The 20,793-nt window shown below is 45.8% G+C and overlaps 1 protein-coding gene across 2 annotated transcripts in view; it reads right to left on the bottom strand.

Moving 5' to 3' along the window:
- LOC147703583 (uncharacterized) overlaps positions 1 to 20,793 on the bottom strand; it is a 1,699,045-nt gene that overhangs the window by 379,307 nt on the left and 1,298,945 nt on the right. For both annotated transcript variants that reach the window (XM_086931923.1, XM_086931924.1), the window contains exon 20: positions 1,362 to 1,391. In XM_086931923.1, the coding sequence (XP_086788049.1) occupies positions 1,362 to 1,391 (30 nt within the window). The remainder of the gene's footprint in view (positions 1 to 1,361; positions 1,392 to 20,793) is intronic.

Below are 20,793 nucleotides of genomic sequence, written 5' to 3'. Positions count from 1 at the left end.
TCAAAGCATTTGATCAGAAATGTGATGTAGAAAAGTATTCATATGAGGCCAAAAATGCAAGTGATGAGCAGAGTTTGGTCAGGTGTGAGGAAGAAATGAAATTAAGAGGCAACAGAAGTGATGGCAGTAGCAAGTTTCTCATGAGTGATTTTGTTTGGATTAAGGATCAAGTTCTATTACAAAAAGGAGCTTCAAAATTCAGAGTTCCTATTCGTATAATTGAAGTTAGAGGTCAGGAAGTGAAAGTGGCTAATGGTCAAAGATTAAATATGTCTTGTCTTGCAAAAGCCTGTGAGACAGAGGTGTCCAATAAAAAAGTGCTGAAAAAGAGTTGAAGAATAGTGAAAAAGGGTGACCGAAGCTGGGATGATGTTTTGAGGAGTCAGAACATTATCCTACGTAGAAGCAGTTGAAAAAGAGAAATTCCTGCAAGGTTCAAGCATTAGAGGTTAGACTTTGCTTTGACTAGTTCAGGTTCATTTATTCCCTAACAAGATCTAATGATTATTTATTTGATGTACATAACATGTACTGTTTTGTATTCTGATTATTATTTGTAATGATGCATGTATATTTTTTTTATTGTGGGGAGGGGAATATGTGGCGTCCTAGAATATTTGATAGTGATGTATTAGTACTGGTAGGAGTTCGTTGGTTGTCTCAGTGTTCTATTGTAGAATGTATTATGTTTAGTCTTGATTGTAGGGTTCAGTTGGCGTCTTTCTCTGGCTCCTTGTACATATATGCTGAGCAGCTGTGGATGGCAATAAACCTTCAAAATATATCCACTGTGGCTGGACATTAATACTTCACAAACATTTAAAGACCAAAGAAATGATGATGAAATGCCACCACGAATACCAAAAAATGGAAACCTAGCAACAAACCAGGCATGAACTTTCTCTGGTCTTATTAGCCCCCATAAACGGAAACAACCCCAGGAACCCCTCCTACAAATCCCCACTGCACAACACTGGGTAATCATGCAAACAGTGCAGATACCACAGCCTCCACACGCCACTGGGGACAGACACCTACCACACATAAGGGGGGACTTTAATGCACAGACAATAAGTTGACATGCGAGACTGAATAATTCAGCAATTGGAGATAGTATTGGGTGGATGGGTTAAGTGGAAAGAATGGGGAGAATATCATTTAAAGAGTTTATGTTATCCTTGTAACTGTACGGTTTAACTGTGAAAAAGCTTTAATAAGCAGATAATTAAAGACCTTGGTACAGGTACAGCTATAATTAACACTGCTCTACCTTAAAAAGATCACCAATTTCAAATTAAGACCAAACAACCCTGCACAATGACAAAAGGATTCAGGATGAAGGAGAGATGTTATATAGTTACCTCCAGGTGGAATTGTATTCACAGAATAACCTGTTGGATGGAAAACAATATTATTTTATTAAATTTGCCAAACATCTGAACTTCAAAGTGCGAGAATAGTTATACAATATACCTATACTATATAGTCTGTAAGAGCACCAACCACATTACCACACAGAAAAGGTTTTACTGCTTAAGCAGCCTAACAAATCTAACACAGAATGAAACAAATATCAATTGAAATATGACATTGAAATAGTTGATTGAAAAATATATGATCTTGGACTTTATAAACCTATTTAAAATAGGCAAAGAGCAGGGACTCTGTGGACTTTAAAGGCATCTCTTTGAAGTCTCACCCACTTAAAAGTCCAACTGGGTATAAGTACTGGGCCCCACACACCACCACTTCAGGACACTACTGAACTTGTGAAGAACTCTGCCAGAAGGAAAGACTGCCGTGCTGCTACAAGGACTGCCACTCTCCTAGACTGCTGCTCTGGAAGAACTTATTTTCTGCTGTGCCGCCTACTGCCTGCAACCATCTGCCCTGCTGAGGGAGGACTAGACCCATCTCAATTGAATTTAGAGTGTCTCCAAGGGTATGTTGGCTTGTCCCCTGTTTTAAGTCTCAGGGACATCAAAGACTTTTCAAGCTGCAACGGTGCCTGGACTTTGCTTGCTGCAATTCTTGCCCTGACAAGTGGTGCTAATCCAGCCCTGAGCCCTTGGAAGTAGATAATAAGTGGGTACAGGGTAAATCCATGCATCAATGCCATTGCGCTGATCAGAAGAGGTGCATCTCCCTCGACCCCGACACAATGCCGTCACAGCAAGGACCAAGGGCTGCCATGGATTGTGCGAGGGGGGCATGGGCTGTACCGAGCGAGTGATGGGGAGAAATGGAGGAGCGTGGTGAGGCCTGGCTTGGCGGGCGTATTCTGCTGTACTTGTCTGCTCTGGCCTGGACACTGTATGCAGCAAGGTGAACCCCTTGATAAGGGACAAACACCTGGGGCCTTTGTAAGCTGGTATTTCACAGTGGGGGGCTATATACCCATTAAAAGTGACTGATTGCTGCTCTGGGACATTTTGTGCCATTGGCGGTATCTGTCTCAGGGGCTTTGACTGGGCGCTCCTTTAGGCTCTGGATCTCTTTTTTGCTGACGCACCTTCTTACATTGCCTGATCTTCTCGTGCCCCCCATTCAGCTCCACCTGCAAGGTTGATGCAGGATCTTTGCTTTGTGGCCACCAGAGGCTGTGAAAGGTGACAGGAAGAGACTCTGGATTGGGTGGTGCAGAAATCCTTTTCCCGCCTTTTTTGGAACTTATTGCCTTGATGTACAGATATCATCCAGTGCCCACGCTGATGAGGTCAACCTCTTGGCCTTTTTGTTGTGATGGGGTGGCAATGAGGAATGCTTGATCAACATAATGGGGAAGCACAATGGGAAACAGCCCAATCTGCAATTTGAAGCATGCAACAGTGTGCTCATATGTGCTCCTGAGCACAGTTAGGATGTAGCCCCAGGACCCTATATACAGGCCAACAGGACTAAGACATGGAACCTCTCCTCAAGACCATGCAGGAGAGTTGTTGCTTAAACTACAACTCTAGCATAGTTTTGAAAGGTTTGCCTTCCTACCCAAGGGGGACATAGGAGAACTCAGTTCAATGCACTAACACTGAATGTGAAAGACAGGTTATTGTAGCACAACAGAACCCTACCCAATACATAACTGAAGCAAACTTATAGCTTTTGGGTTACTACCTCAGGGGCACCGTGGTAACAGCAACAAACCTATTTTGTTATTAAAAATATCACACACACACTGCACTAACAGAAATAGACACTTTCAACTAAAAGCATTTATAACAACATGGTGAACTGGTATCCCAGCACATCAAGAATACCTTCACAGGATACCATAAAAACATCAAAAAGGCACTGTTAGGCACTGTTAGGCCTGGCATCTTTTGGTGTGGTTTCCCTTGTCTTATTGCCTCTGACCTCCTGTTTTTGATTGTGAGCTGAATTTCATTTTTGCTGGTTTCAAGACTCTGGACACTTTACCACTGCTGACCAGTGCTAAAGCCTAAGTGTTCTGTGTCTAAAACATTATGGTAATTGTTTTCGCCGTGGTTGGCATATTTTATATACTAGTAAGTCCCTAGTACAGGGCACCAATGGTGCCCAGGGCCTGGAAATAAAATGCTAGTAGTGGACCGGTAGCAATAATTGTGCCCCCCAAATGAGTAGCCCTGCAAACCTGTCTCAGGCCTGCCACTGCAGTGTTGGTGTGTGCAGTTTTAAACTGCTATTTTGACCAGGCAAGTTCACCCACTTGCCAGGCTCAAACCTTACCATTTATTTAATGTAAGGCACACCTAAGGTAGGCCCAAGGTAGCCACGTGGGCATAGTGCAGTGTATTTAAAAGGTAGTACTATTGTGTTTTACACGGCCTGGTAGTGAAATACTGCTAATTCTGTTTTTCACCTCAGCAAGGCCTATCTCTCCCATAGGTTAGCATTGGAGCTGCCTTGTAACACCCTACAAGTGTATCGTCCAATAGGGAGGTAATAGAAAATCGCACTCTGGTGTCTCTGGATTCACAATTTAATAAAAACATCTTTTATTGAAGATGGTTTTTAAATTGCAGGTCTGAAAATGCCACTTTTAGAAAGTTGAATACACAAAGGGGTTGGGCCCAATAGACAGGACCCAGGTAGGGCCTTAGGAATGCAAAAAGGAAGAAAACCTGGTATCCTAATTATTTATATAGTATTTTTACAACAACCACACTATATTCTTTTGGTGATTGGGTTACTTATTTACCCTATTTTTTCAATTCTTTTGTGAAAGGACTTTATATCTTTCCCATGGAACACATCAATACCATATACATATTCACATACATGACACTTTACATGATACTTACAGCAATATACAAGACCAACACTTTTTTGACAAACACAATGTTTTACATAAAACTTCACAACAACATAATTACGTCACAAAAAGCCAATGTGCCATATATAATCAAATGATGGCTCAATTGATTATCATTAAACGTTCTTATAATTCAGTCCAAACTCATTCCTGAATCAATTCTATTTCCTTTTAATACTTTATCCACTTTTGCTAACTTAATAGCAATTGCCGACGCGTTTCAAGCCTCACAGATATTCAATGGGCTCTCATAAGGGCATCTTACTCTCAACACAATGGGCACATCTACAATACAAACAAAACAAACTTTAACTTATTGGACCAGACCAGCCGCACTCCAGGCCCAGCACTATAAGACACTATACTCCCTGTACTCCGGCAAGAATAGCTCAGTGGGGAGGTACCTCAGGGACCAACTGTCCACGTTGCAATTTACCAGAGGCGGATATAATTCACATATTCGCCACCTGTCCGCAACTTTATACACTTATTAGGGATACCGAGTTATTCCTTGACAGATCTTTAGGGACTAAAATCGCTCTCACCCCACCTTTGATATTACTTGGGGTTATGCCAGATATTGATGTTTCCCATGGGGAGTTTTTATTCGTTGGTATGGCGGTTCTTAGACTCTCCATAGCCAGGGTCTGGCTGTATCAAACACCTCCTGCAATGCAACAATGGCTTGCAAGCCTCTTGGCTGCTTATAATTTAGAAAAGAATCTACGCTAGGAAGGGCAGGAGGATGAGGGTGCTCGGGAAGAGAATCTGGGATCCTATTCAGAGATGGAAGGAGGGTTTGTTGGAGGGCTGAATGTATGCAATAATATATAGCTTGTGATGAGATATTATTTTTTTATGTTTTAATGATCTGCCCATAAGTGATATAATTTTGTTCCTGTGATATTATCTATTTTGTTATTACATTCTTTGTGCTGTGTTGTACTATATGGAAAAGGGGGTAAAAAAACTTTTAATAAAAATATTTTTTTTTAAAATGAAATCAGATGGACATTAACACTCTGTGGAACTTTAAAATTAATTGAATATATAAAGAAGTGCATATTTATTTATTGATTTATATTTCAAAAAAGATTTCTATGATGTAGGACCAGGACTACAAATAAGTAATTTTTCTAGCTTTTACACTTTTCTCAATTTGTTACAGAGAAAATATTCATGAATATGAAAAAAGTAATCTAGGGCAAATCTTAGCTGCTCGTGCTGTTCTCGAAGTTTATTTCATATAAGATATTTATGAATAAGATACATGACTGCTGGCGTAAGTCTCTTATCCTTTCACTATTTCCTAATGTGCTCCAGAAGACATATTTGTATATATGTTCTTGGATGGCTGGTGTAAATCTGAGTTGCTCACACCCTTCTAATTTGCGTCAGAGAAAATAGTGGTGAGCATAGTATAAGGTAGCTTGTTTACTTGTGCTTTCCTCATTTTCTCTGATCCGGTTTTGTAAACGATTACTGGTCCTACTAGAAAAGTAGCATTTGTACTAGAAAATATATTTTTGAATACAGTTTAAGATGGTTGCTGCAGATATGAGATGTTCATACTCTTCTTCTAACTTGTTCCAGTAAAAATGTGTGTACATGTGGTATAAAACAAATAAAATAAATCTAAGATGCTTGCACTCTAAAAAAATATATATATATTGAATCACCTGGCTGAAGGTGGACATAAAGTGTTGCCAGAGAAATTACAATTTTGCACAATTTTGTTAAATATTTGGGACACCAAATAGAAAGAGGAGTCAGAAGATTGACCTCAGAAAGAATAAAAATAATAAGACATATGCAGACCCAGAAAGAAATAAGGATGTTTCTTGGAGTCATAGGTTATTGTAGGCAGTGGATTGTGGGATATACAGTACTAGCCAAACCTGTGATACAAATGACCAAGAAACGAGCAAAAGATCCAGGAGAGTGGGATGATGACGGCTTTTGTAAAATGACAAAACTGTGTGTTTGAAGCACTTGCTCTAGGTATGCCAGATTATTCCTAGGAATTTGCATTATTCTGTGATGTGAGAGATAATTGTGCACTTTCAGTCCTAACACAGAGGCATGGCCTAATGTGACTTCCTGTGGCATATTTTTCCGCTACATTGGACCCAGTGGCATCTGCATTGCCAGGGTGTCTGAAAGCTGTAGCTGCAACATGCATGAGTCTGGAACAAAGTGAATCCATTGTAATGGGACACCCTGTAAAGGTATACGTCCCACATGCAGTCGTAATTCTGTTAACAAGAACTCAAACTCAGTACCTCAGTACTCGTAGGGGACTTTAACCATCACTTAGAGATGTCTTCCAATTTAGATTCTACTAATTTAGTGGCCATGATGGATTCTCTTGGGCTATCGCTGAGAACTATTTGCCCCACCCATAGTGCAGGCCATACCCTGGATGCCAATTTTTCCAATATTCCGGACCTGAGCATTGAACCTCCTCAGGTACTTGATTGGACAGATCATATGTCACTAAGCTTCTCGATACCGACCGCACAGTTAGTGCAGCGGGGACAAGGTGAGTGGAGTTTTCGAAGACCTTGGTCGAGAGTAACCCCTGCCGCGTTTAGTCAAACTTACAGAGACCCCCCCGCCAAGTGCAAATGCGGACCCTACCTGAGTACACGTATTATGGAGGCAAAGAATTCCTCTAGAGAATTGTATAAGATATTGAAGGAATTCACCAATCCGAAGGCTAATAATGCGGCACCTCCCCCACACAGAAATTGTGCGATGACCTAGCGAGGCACTTTATCGATAAAATCGATCTGATCTATCAGTCCTTTGATACTACCTGGGAGGAACAGAGAGAGGGAGATGTTCCTAAAGAACCCTGGCCGGTAGAGGACTCTCAGTGTGGGTTGGATCGTTTTGTTCCCATAACTGGAGAACACGTAAGAATCCTTTTAAGTCAGGTAAAGTCGGGCTCACCTTTCAATCCTGTACCAGCGACAGTGATGTCAACACTTAGCCCCATCCTAGCGGATGCATTCTCCAACATTTATAACATCTCGCTGGAGACAGCCACATTCCCAGATGTGTGGAAAAAAGCACGGGTCAAGCCCCTCCTAAAGAAGGCGATGGCGGACCCGTCGGAACTACAAAATTATAGACCCATCTCACTCCTTCCTTGTTGTGCGAAGGTTCTGGAAACTCTGGTAAACCAACAGCTGTCCCAGTATCTGGAACATAACCATCTTGTAGACCCCTCTCAATCCGGTTTCCGTGCATCACACAGCACGGAAGCTGCACTGCTGGAAGTGACAGACTCCATCAGAATGTCACTTGATGGAGGGACTCCAGTGATCCTTGTCCTCCTTGATCTGTCAGCGGCTTTTGACACCATCTCCCATCGGATATTGCTGGACAGACTGAGGGGGATCGGGGTGAGGGGTAAAGCTCTTGACTGGATCCAGAGCTTTCTATCGGGACGGACACAGAGTAACCAGATGGGGTCATTTGTATCCCAGACAGCAGTGGTAGACAGGGGTGTTCCGCAGGGCTCAGTGTTGAGCCCGACCCTCTTTAATGCCTATGTGACACCTTTGGCAGATATCATCAGAAGTTATGGGTTTAAAACCATCTCATATGCGGATGACATGCAGCTAATTGTTCCCATTGAGGAGGACATCATGGCAACCCAAGGGAAATTTAGAAGCTGCATGTCTAGTATTGCTGTCTGGATGAGGAGGAATTATTTGCAACTGAACTCCGCAAAAACTGAAATCCTGCTTTTTGGGAAAGCGGAGACAATCTGGTCCCCCGAGTGGTGGCCATCCGAGTTAGGGGAGGCCCCTCCACCCAGGAGCTGGGCCAATAATCTGGGTGTTAGGATAGATGCCCAACTATCTATGGTGGAACAGATTAAGACAGTATCCGGTTTGTGCTTTGGCACTATGAGGATGCTAAGAAAAATCTTTCCCTGGATTCCTCTGTCGGTAAGGAAGACTCTTGTCCAGTCACCCTTGGTGAGTCGGCTAGACTACGGCAACGCGTTGCTGGTGGGGACCAGGGAGGACCTACTAATGTGCCTACAGGTGGTGCAGGAACACCGCAGCCCGCCTGGCCTTAAATAAGCCAGCACGGACGCCGTCTGCCCCCTTACTGAATCAGCTTCACTGGCTCCCAGTGAAGAAACGAGACATTTTTAAGACGCTTGTTGTCGTCTTTAAATCATTACAGGGGAAAGGACCTGTTTATCTGAGCAATAAACTCAGGCGATATCTACCGCCCCGACAACTGAGATCTAGTAATGCTAATTTTCTGTGTTCCCAGAGGATACAGAGGGCAAGACTGGGCGGTAGAGCCTTCTGTTATCTAGCCCATAGACATTGGAACAAATTACCAGCAAATAGTAGGGCCTGCAATGAACTACCCAGGTTTAAAAAATTGTTGAAAACATGGCTGTTCTAGTCGGCTGTGTCCCCTGCACCCTTCCTGCACAGCGCCGACAGATCCCTTCGGGGATGATTCGCTTGCGCTCTATAAGTACACAAAGTAAAGTAAAGTAAAGTAAAGTACCTTACTCCTAGTTGGCTTACTAAATATGAGCGAGTTATGTTAGGGGCTGAGAATGTAACGATAGTGAGATACACTGTCTCAAAGCCAGCAACCCTGTTGTCAGACCCATATTTTGAAGAAGTGACAGATGAAGTTGATCATGAATGTCTTGATGTTACTGAAGTAAGTGCCAAACCTCATCCAGACATACAGGAAGAACCTTTGAAGAATGCAGAACATGAGCTGTTTGTAGATGGCTTGTGTATGCGCCACGAGGAAGGAGGATTGAGTGCTGCTTATGCTGTGTGCACATTGGCCGAAATAGTTAAAGCATCCTATTTACCAGGAGTCAAGTCTGCACAAATAGCCAAATTGATAGCTTTAATTAAAGCTTGCATAATTGGGAAAAATTGGAGAGTGACCATATACACTGATAGTCAGTATGGTTACGGGGTTGTGCATGAATTTGGCCAGCTCTGGATGCAAAGGGATTTCATGACTTCTTCAGGAATTCTCATGAAAAATGGAAATGTTGTGATTAATGGAAGCAATTCAGTTGCCAAAAGAAGTGGCCGTGGTCAAGTGTGCTGCTCACCAGTCAGGAAATTATAAGGTGACAGCTGGTAATCGTTATGCTAATCAAGTTGCCCAACATTGTGCTAAATAGAAAGTAGCAGTAAACAAGAAAATTGATGCATGTGGAATCAGCTGCCAACTTATGCTACTTGAGAGCGTAGGAACATGGGAAGAAGTGCGAGATTTACAAGATGAAGCAGACACTAAAGAAAAAGAAGAGTGGGAGAAAATAAGTTGTCATAGAAGGGCTGATGATGGGGTGTGGATTTACCTAGATGGAAGACCTGTGTTACCTGACTGTATGCTTGCACCCATGGCTAGGATGTATCATGGAGACACACACACATAGGCAGAGATGCAATGATTAAACTTTTCCGACAACATTGGTTCAATGTAAGGTTCAGGAATGTTGCAGAGAGTCTTTGCTAGAGACGCTTAATTTGTCAACGGATGAACCCAGGCAGGAAAACTGTAGTCTGCACAGAAAAGATTGGGAAAGCTGAGCGTCCTTTTATAAGACTTCAGATTGATTTCATCCAGTTACCTGCTTGTCGAGGTTTGAAATATGTACTTGTCAATATTTGTTTATTTTCAAAGTGGGTGGAGGCATATCCAACCAGAAGGAATGACAGTTTGACAGTGGCCAAACTCCTATTAAGGGAACTCATTCCTAGAATCGGTTTTCCAGTAACTATTGAATCAGACAGAAGGTCTCATTTTAATAATGAAATAATTAGATTAATTTGTGAAGCATTTAAAATCGAACACAAATTGCACTGTGCATACTGTCCAGAGGCTTCTGGAGTGGTAGAACAATTGAATGGCACAACCAAGTCAAGACTGGGAAAGGTGTATGCATCCACCCCAATGGAATGGCCTGATGCTTTACCTCTTGTCCTGATGTAACTCAGAAGGATCCCAGACAAAAATACAGTCTTGAGCCCTCTTGAAATACTCATGGGAAGGGCAATGAGGCAAGCATGTATTCCACGACACAAGCTGTTGAATATATCTGATGATTTAATACTGGAGTATTGCAAAGAGTTGGCTGACCAAGTGCATTCTATCTCTCACCAGGTTGGGGAAGACGCTGTTGCCAGGCAGCCGAACCAAGCGCATGATCTGAATCCTGGTGACTGCGAAGTAGTGAAAAATCACACTCGAGAATCGTGCCTAGCACCCAGGTGGGAAAAGCCACATCAGGTTATATTGGTTACAACAACAGCTGTAAAATGTGCAGGTTTGCCTAATTGGATTCATGCAAGCCATACCAAAAGAGTGCCAGCAGCTGACGAAGTAGAACCACAACAAACTCAAGCAGTTGAGGCGGCTGATGGTTGTACAGCAGAAGGATCACGGGTAATAGATCCTGAAGTAGCTGAACAAGAACAACCTAGCACCAGTCAGGATAACTGGATCCCAGTAGTAGACATACCTGAAATTATTGTGAGAACAAGAAGTCAAACCCGATTAGAAAGACAGGACAAGACAGGAATAGAAGAAAGGACTCAGACTACAGAAAATAAAGCTAATACCGAATCTGGGGAGAACCAGATAAGTAATGAGCAACATACTCAGACAGAAGAAAATGAAAGCAACACCTGTGAGTCTGAGGAGGGACAGATAGGCCTTAGAGAAAACGCCAAGGCAGAAGAAAATCAAGAAATGATAAGACCTGAACAGGACCAGTTAGGTGAAGAAAACAAGTTCAAGAAGAAGAAGGAGAACAAAGTCAAATCAAACACAATCCTGAACAGGGTTAGAATAGAGAAGAAGAACACATCCAGGCAGAAACGGCTAAGGTAATAAGCCCTGGACAAGGTCAGATAGACGGAAATAATCAAGTTGTGCCACAAATCAACGAAAACAAAAGAACACTTGAAGAAAGTGAAAGTACAGTGCCAGCTAAAAGACTCGGGAAAGGTGATACCTGGCCTAGTGTTATCAAGACACTGAAATATCGCCTTAAGACAATAAGTGAAGAACCTGACTAAGTAAATGAAGTAACCAGCCAATCTGGACCATTAACAGAAAAGCCACGAAGGAGAAGTCCACGATTGAAAAGACTGAATAATAAATTCAAGGGTCCTGAATGGACATATGTGATTCTTGAAGATTTCGAGAATCTGGAAATAAGTGGAGATAGTGATAAAGAATTAAATGCTGATCAAATTGACATGGAAGTGAGATCAACTTGGAGAAATAACTTCACAGGTTGTATTCTGTCCAAAAGTTAAAAAAGAGGGGAGAAAACTCCTTAGTCTAAAATGGCTGACAATAGAGCTGCTGGAAAACCGAAACAAAACTGTGTAAAAAGATGCTGTAGAATGTGTATATGTAGCATATTTCTAGTACTTATAACATGGTTAGTATTGACAATACTGAGAGTTGTGTTTGCGGGAACCGCAGATACATCCCCAATAAGGCACACCAAGAGTGATCACACAAAGTGCTTCTTGTGTTTCTTAGTTGCAGTTTTATTTTCTTCAAAAATGTTGCATTTCAAAGTTCTTGATAATTCGCAGATATTTAAAGCATATCAATAGACATTTTCGTGATACATCCAAACTATGGTATCCTATGCATTTCGGGCTATGTGGCCCTTGGTCACGGATAAGCTGAGGAGGAAGAGTGAAAAAAACGCGTGTAAGGAAACAAACTAAGGTGTTTAAACGTGCATGCAATGTGCACAGTGCTCATGGTGCAATTAAAAAACGGTTAGATTACTGTGAATGGCGTGCCCAAGTTGTGAACAACGAGAGGGTAAAAAAACTATATAGGCATGGCAGGCTCGTAGCGCGGTAAAATTTAAAGTTAATTCAGTAACGTGCAGGTCAAGTTGAACGCCGGCGTGGGAGTGCTCCGTAAACAGACAAACGGTTGCGTGTGGTATAACCGGACAGCGCAGGTACTTACTTTAGGATGGAAAACATAGCCGCGTATAAACGCGTGCTCGTTCAGGTGGCAGGTTGTCTGTTGTGTCGAAAATCGACACGAGTAAATATGTGTTTGGGAAAGTGAAAGTTAACATAAAGAGTGGACTAACGAGTCATAGTGAACCTGAAAAACGGTGGCGGCCATATTAGAAGGGTGAAAATAAAGTGGAAGATAGGAACAAGGTACATTCAATGTGTGAGCAATGTCAGACTATACATGGTTACATTGTAAACACTATATACAAAATTATAAAAAACAACTGAATTCAGTACGATCATTTAGCCCGTTCGGCTTAAGGGTCTGTAACATATAAATCCATTCAAGTTCTCTCCTGAGAAGGAGCTTGGTGTTATCTACTCCTTCTTTTTTCACAACCATTTCAAGAATTATGAATTTCATTTGAGCGATGGTGTGTCTGGCCTCATTAAAATGCATAGCCAGATTGGATTTTTCAGATTTGAGTCTAATATTAGACTTATGTTCGTTGAGGCGTGTTTTATGTTGTATGGTATTTCCCTTGATTTCTTTTAGGTTGTTGCTTCTGGTATGAGCGAAGATTGGCGGTTGCTCAAAGATTCCCATGAAATCGGGTTCATTTTTTAACACAGGCCAATGTTTATGAATGATCTTTTTAAATTTCATGGGAATCTTTGAGCAACCGCCAATCTTCGCTCATACCAGAAGCAACAACCTAAAAGAAATTCTCACTAAATCTATTGAGCCACCCACACACCATCGAGGCACCCAACCATGCCATAATTGCAGTCACTGCAATAGTGCAATCAAGGGAAATACCATACAACACCCGATGAAAGGTCATGATGTTAAACTCAAAGTGGACGCGACATGTGATACTGCCAATGTAATCTACGCAGTAAAATGCCCATGCGGCAAACTTTACATAGGCAAGACTGAAAGAAAAATAAAAACACGCCTCAACGAACATAAGTCTAATATTAGACTCAAATCTGAAAAATCCAATCTGGCTATGCATTTTAATGAGGCCAGACACACCATCGCTCAAATGAAATTCATAATTCTTGAAATGGTTGTGAAAAAAGAAGGAGTAGATAACACCAAGCTCCTTCTCAGGAGAGAACTTGAATGGATTTATATGTTACAGACCCTTAAGCCGAACGGGCTAAATGATCGTACTGAATTCAGTTGTTTTTTATAATTTTGTATATAGTGTTTACAATGTAACCATGTATAGTCTGACATTGCTCACACATTGAATGTACCTTGTTCCTATCTTCCACTTTATTTTCACCCTTCTAATATGGCCGCCACCGTTTTTCAGGTTCACTATGACTCGTTAGTCCACTCTTTATGTTAACTTTCACTTTCCCAAACACATATTTACTCGTGTCGATTTTCGACACAACAGACAACCTGCCACCTGAACGAGCACGCGTTTATACGCGGCTATGTTTTCCATCCTAAAGTAAGTACCTGCGCTGTCCGGTTATACCACACGCAACCGTTTGTCTGTTTACGGAGCACTCCCACGCCGGCGTTCAACTTGACCTGCACGTTACTGAATTAACTTTAAATTTTACCGCGCTACGAGCCTGCCATGCCTATATAGTTTTTTTACCCTCTCGTTGTTCACAACTTGGGCACGCCATTCACAGTAATCTAACCGTTTTTTAATTGCACCATGAGCACTGTGCACATTGCATGCACGTTTAAACACCTTAGTTTGTTTCCTTACACGCGTTTTTTTCACTCTTCCTCCTCAGCTTATCCGTGACCAAGGGCCACATAGCCCGAAATGCATAGGATACCATAGTTTGGATGTATCACGAAAATGTCTATTGATATGCTTTAAATATCTGCGAATTATCAAGAACTTTGAAATGCAACATTTTTGAAGAAAATAAAACTGCAACTAAGAAACACAAGAAGCACTTTGTGTGATCACTCTTGGTGTGCCTTATTGGGGATGTATCTGCGGTTCCCGCAAACACAACTCTCAGTAGTATCTAGTGGTGTGCAGACGGACAACACCACCCAGTGAGAGCACCCTTAAAACGCAACAACCTGGACAGTAACTGTTTATATAACTCTGCTGTGCACCTACCACACTCTTGGTTGGTTAGTATTGACAATAGCCATTCCCTATATAATGACAGCAAATAAACAGAATGACACTAATGCACATGGAAAGGTAGCTAACATTAAGCAAGACAGAGTAGAATTAGAAGCACCAGATGAGACGGGATTACATCACAGTGTATATATAAATGATACAGATTTACATGTTTTTGCTAACCTGTTAGTACACTATGTAGAAACCATGGAAGTTAGCGATTGTTATGTATGTATGAAATTGCCAACATCAGTGGCAGAAGGAGTAACATATTATCATTTACCATTGACATATGGTATTTCATGTAGTATTTTAGCAAGTCTACTCTATAAAACTGGAAAGTTACAATATTATTATTCTAACATAGATGTGATTTTTTTTTAAGTTCCTTTGTGCACAAATATGAACGCTGTTCTTAGCAGTAGAGATTCACAATTCATGGGTGAATATTTCCTAACAATGAAAACAATAGATATAGCAGAAGCACATAAGCACAATTTAACATGTAAGTTACATGAAGAAGAAAAGATATTTTTGAACTTAGTAGAGAAAAGGAGACAGGATTTTCATGGAAGGGCTTCTGAACCGAAACCTCAGACACATAAGTGGGCTGAGAGAGAAGACTTTATTGCAACTGGCAAGACTCATGCTGCTATGTCCCTGGACCTTAAAAATAAAGGGAAAATATGTCTCCATAGGTTAAAAACAGAGTATAACAATATATTTTGGTTCCAGTGAATGTGAGCATAATGTCCTATTACTTACAGGTAATCTTCATTACTCCTGGTCCCGTTGTCCTCGTCCCATTCCTTACAAATTGGAGATGACCATCTCCTACGACAGAAAAAAGAAAAGGAACTTGCTGGGATACCCTACCCACTCCCTCCCACTGGGAGTACATAAGCGATACCAACCCAGCATGCAGCCTGAAAACACCAAGCTAACAACAGGAAGGACGGCCGCCAGGGAGGGAGGGAGGGGAGTAAGGAATGGGACAAGGACAACGGGACCAGGAGTAATGAAGATTACCGGTAAGTAATAGGACATTACCCCCAGGTCCCTACTGTCCTCGTCCGATTCCTTACAAATTGGAGAAATACTAAAGCAGAGAACCCGGCCTTCCGGGACCCCACCAACACAAAGGGCCCCAGACCAAAAACAGCACCCCACAGGAGCAAAAAGGAGCCCACAAGAAGGATGGGGCAAACAAACAACCAGACCCCCAACCCAGCGGACAGAACTGAGACCCCAAAAAGCCAGAAGGGGACGGCCAGCGAAAACAAGAACCCCCCCCAGGCAAGCCAGAAGGGGGCGACACAGGCAGAGCCAAGCCCCCAAGGGAGCAACCAGAGGGGCCAAAACCAAGGCCCCCCTCACCCCAACAACCAAAGGAAGCCCAGGAGAAGCGGGCGAGCACCAACGGAAACGGAGCCAGAAAGGCAACCGACCAGGGAGAAACCCCCAAAAGCAAAGCACCCGGACCCAAGCACCACCAGGCAGCCACCCAATCAGGAACCAAAACAGGCCAACCCAGCCCAACGGGCAAGGGCAGAGGAGAACAGCCCGCACAGGGGGGCAGAGCCGAAGGGCCAGGAAGGAACAAAGAGACATGATCAACCACAGGACCACCCCCAACACACCAGGGGAGGCCACCAGCAGAGCCACAAAGAGGGCAGACCCGCAGAAGCGCCGGCAACACCAGGCACCACCAGGCACCACCACCGTACACCCCGGAGCAACCACGAAGGGCAGCCTGCATCATGCCATGAAGCCAGGCAGGGGGACCAGAAGCACCGCCCGGCGCAGCCCCAGGGCCCCCAGAACAGCCACCATCCACAGAACCGGGGAAGAAGCCCAGCAGGAGAAGGCGGGACAAACCTCGGCATCACATGCACCCCGGAGTATCCAAGAAGGGCAGCCAGCAGCAAACAAGCAGACCCCCCCAGAGGAACAGCCAGGAAGAGAAGGGGCAGGGCACTGAGCAAGCCCCCCCCTACCCCAAGCCGACAACAGCGGCAACAGGGAACCCAGAGGCCAGAAACCCACGGAACCACCAGGCCACAGGGCAGGACCAACCAAATGCCAACCCCGGCCGAGAGACCGAAGAGCGGCAGCACCCCAAAAGGCCAACCCAGCGGGAGAAGAACTCGGAGCACAAGAACCGAGGCATACCCCGAAAGCAGGAGACACCGGGACAAAAAACCCAGCAACCCGCCAAACAGAGGCCAGGGAGAGCAAAAAGCCCAACCCAAGACAGACCCGGCAAAAACCAGGGCACAGTCAAGAAAGACCACAGGGGCCCCACACGGAGCCAGGGAACCAAAACCCCAGAACCGGAAGGACGAAAGCCCAGCAACCAAAAACCAGACCAACCGTCAGGAGGAGAAAGGAGGACACCACGGAACCACCGAAGGCGACCCCACAGAGGTAGAAGAGCAAAACAGGAAAGACCAACAAGGAGGACCACCGCCCAACCCCAGGAAGCCAGCCGCCGAAAAGGCAGGCCAGTCAGCCAGGAGGCACACAACACCGCACCACCAGGACCCGGAAGAAGAGGCAAAACAAACCCCAACCAGGAAGGGGCACAGGGAAAGGCACAGCAGCCAACCATAGCCAGACCGTCAGAAAAGGAGAAGCAGAGGGAGGAAGCCCAGAGCCCACACAACGGACCCAGCGCCACAGCCAACCGAATGGAGCGGTATCGGAAAGGACAGAAGACCAGCCCAGGACCACGACAAGCCCAAAAGAACGAGCGGCCAGGAAAGGACTGCAGAAAGGACAAAAAAGAGGACCCCAAGCAAAGAAGGGGCCCACAGCACAAAGCCCAACACAACCAAGCCGAGAGGCGTACCAGCGACCCAAACGCACAAGTGAATGGGCGGCCAAAAACAGGGAACCCAAAGGCAAACCCAACAGAGGCAGAGCCCGGGCCCCAGAGCACACCGGAACCATCTAGGCACCGAAAGCAAAGGAGAGGAGCCCGAAGAAACCAAAGTCGCCCTAACACACAATAAGGGAGCGGGAAGGAACCCACAGCCTCAAAAAGAGAGCAAAGGGCACGTGCCGAACAGAGCCCGCACAGGAGCACAGGCCAACAACAGGCCCCCAAAGCCCCAGACCCGAAACAAGGCCAACCTCAACCAAAAGCAGGAGGAGAGGGGCGGGAAGCAGAAAAATGGGCTACACCGCAGAGGAAGCAGACACCCAACCCCCGGAAGCAGGGAAAGGTCCAGCCATCAGGACAGGGCACAAGAGCCGAGCACCAGAAGAACAAGAGGCCACCCAAGGCCGAAGCCAAGGAAGACCAACGAATCCCAGCCACCACCAGAAGGAAACAGAGCGGCAGGCGAGAAGACAACAGAGCCAACACCACAACAAGGCCAAGGCCCACCAGGACAGAGGAGGGGCACAACAAATCCCCCCCCCCACAACAGGAAAACAAGGGGGAGAACACATCAGCAGCCAGACACCCCAAGCACGGGGCAAGCAAAAGCACCCGAAAGGGAGCAAGAAGCACCCAACAGAAAACCGCAGGCAGGCAGACAGGCCGGCACCCAGAGAAGCACACACCCGGTCCGAACCCACAGAAGGGCAGGAACCAAGGGGCGGAAGGGCATCAGGCAACCAACGGAAGACCAAGAAGCCCACGGCACCAGCGACAAGCAGCCAGAGGCGACCAGAACAGGCAACAGCAACGGGAAAACCCAGGCGCACAGCAACCCAGGCACCCACCAGGGACAACCAGGGACAACAGAAGCCTGTAGGACAGGACGGTCGAAGGCCCCGAGGACAGAGCAAAGAGACCCAAGAGGAAACTAACAAAAAAACTCCCGGAGGGACCGCCCAAAGCGAGCCACGGCCCAGCAAGCAGACACCACTCCAGGAACAAAGCCAACTCAGCCAAAACACAAGGTGGGCAGCAGGAGCAAAAGAAACCAACGCCGCGGGCTAGCACAGACAGAAAACCACCAGGCGGCAAGCACCAAGGGAACAGGCCACAGCAGACCCACAGGAACCCAGCCCAGACGCATACCAGCAAGAAGCGCCGAGCAAGCGAGAAGCCATACAGGGGAGCCAACCATGCAGCCAGAGCAGGGGGCAGCGGAGGCAGAGCACCAGGCAGGTGACACCAAGTACCCCGGACCGAGGCAGCAAATGGACCAAAAGGAACCAGCCAAGCACACAGGGAACAGCAACGCAGGAGACCAGCCGTACCCAGTGCCAGAGCAGAGCTCAAGCAGTGCAAGGAGGAGGCCCCGGGACCAAACCCCGTCCACCACCAGGGGCGAGGCGCACAGGGAGGAAGCAAACCAGCAAAAGGGGAAGAGCAGCCAGGGACACAAGCAAACACCCACCAAAATGAGGCGATAACAACGCTGCATCCCCCCCCCCAGCACCAAGCCCATCCAAAGTGCAACAGTAGACCACAAGCAGCACAGACGGACACACAGCAGGCGGCAAGAGGGGAAACGAGGCAAACAACCCTCCGCGGACATCCAACACAGGCAGCGAAACACAAAAGAGTGAAACACAGACACCGGAAAAAAGAAGAGTATATGACCACAACTAACAGGCCACAGGGACCCAGCAAGGCAAGAAGAAAGCAACCCGGGAAAGAACACCAGTCAAGAACAGGCCAAGAGACCAAGCCCAACTGGGAAAGGTACACACAGAGACCCCCATGCACCAAACACATGGAGCAGCAAAGTGCAAGGACAACCCACCAAACAACAATGCCAGAATGCGAACCCCCGAAGGAGGATAAGGGGCGGGCAAGCCGGACACCCCGGCATGGGACAGCGCCAACAGGCGAAACCGTAAGCACAGGTCCACACGTACACAGCCCCAGCCCACACAAAGCAAGCAACAGAAAGCGCGGCCATGACCAACACCCCCCCCCCCCCAGCCTGCACCGAACACAAGGGAAAGCATTTGAATACCCCATGGTCAAACACAGCCCCACGTGTATGCAGAGAAAGGGGGCCGCTACGCGGTACTCACCAAGGGGGCAGGAAGGGCGCACCACCAGCCCAACTCCCCCACGAATCCAGCCCAGGCGATCAACAGGAAACCAGCGCCGGGAGGAGCCACAGGAAGGAGCAGGAAACCAATCCACCAGACATGGCTTCTGAGGGAGAAATCAAAGACCAGACACCCCGCACAAAATGCAAAGCAAAAATGAATGAAACACGAATGTGCAGGAAAACCAATGTGCAGGGGCCATGTCAAACTCCACAGCATTGCTCCAATGTAAGAATAGGCGCAGCCGAAGCGAGCACCAGACAAGGGAAAAAGAAACCGCTATGCGGTTCTCACCACAGGGGCAGTCAAACACCAATACCCAAAGACCGACCCCCAAACACCAGCCCAGGCGCCATCAGGAACGAGCGTCGAGCCAGAAGCAAACCGGGAGCAACAGTCACTCCCAAGCACCCAAGCAGAGACCAGGGAGGAGATCCAAAGAAACGTCCAGGCGCCCCTGAACAGCTTCAACCGGCATCCAGGAACACCGGGAGCCTCCCCAAGACCGGCCCGAGGTGTTCCAATCAGCTGCAGCAGCACGTCTCCCCGACCGGCCCAGCCACAGGAAGACGCGGCCTTCAACCCGGAACAGGCCGGGAGGAGCGGCGCCCCAGCCACAAAGGACCGGCCGCCCACAACGCGGCACCTGGTAAGCCCGGCAGGCCAGTAGACCACGGAAACAGGATGTCGGGAAGCCCAGCAGCACGACGTGTCAAGAAGGAGGACATCAGAGACGGAGAGGACAGCCCAGCAGCCCGACAAAACGTCCCGGAAGCCAACAGCAGGTAAGGAAGCAAACCCCACATCCTTTCTGTCGGAAGACAGAAAAAAAGAACAGGCTGCATGCTGGGTTGGTACCGCTTATGTACTCCTAGTGGGAGGGAGTGGGTAGGGTATCGCAGCATGCTCCTTTTCTTTTTTTCTGTCGTAGGAGATGGTCATCTCCAATTTGTAAGGAATGGGACGAGGACAGGAGGGACCTGGGGTAATTTTCTGATAATAGAGGGAGGGGGACTAAAAGGTGGAACAGATCCAGTATTTCCTGGAGTTTATTATGTTTGTGGAAACAAAGTTTACTTTGAGCTGACTGACCATTGGTATGGGAGTTGCTATTTCGGAATAGTATTGCCAAAGGTATATCACGTAGAAAGTATCACTGGGAAGCAATGAAGAAAATAACGGACTAACACGCAAGAAGAGGGCTAGTTTTTCAGAAATTGTAGGAGATATATTCAGTGCATTGATACCTTCAGTGGGAGTAATTCTGAAAACACAAAGAATTTGTAAATTATCAACAGTGGTGGATCGCTTATCCACTGACACTGCTGGAGGATTTTTATTGATCAAT

The sequence above is a fragment of the Lissotriton vulgaris genome, chromosome 7, assembly GCF_964263255.1.
Source record: "Lissotriton vulgaris chromosome 7, aLisVul1.2, whole genome shotgun sequence".
NCBI lineage: Eukaryota > Metazoa > Chordata > Amphibia > Caudata > Salamandridae > Lissotriton > Lissotriton vulgaris.
This window is presented reverse-complemented; position numbering and strand designations above follow the sequence as displayed.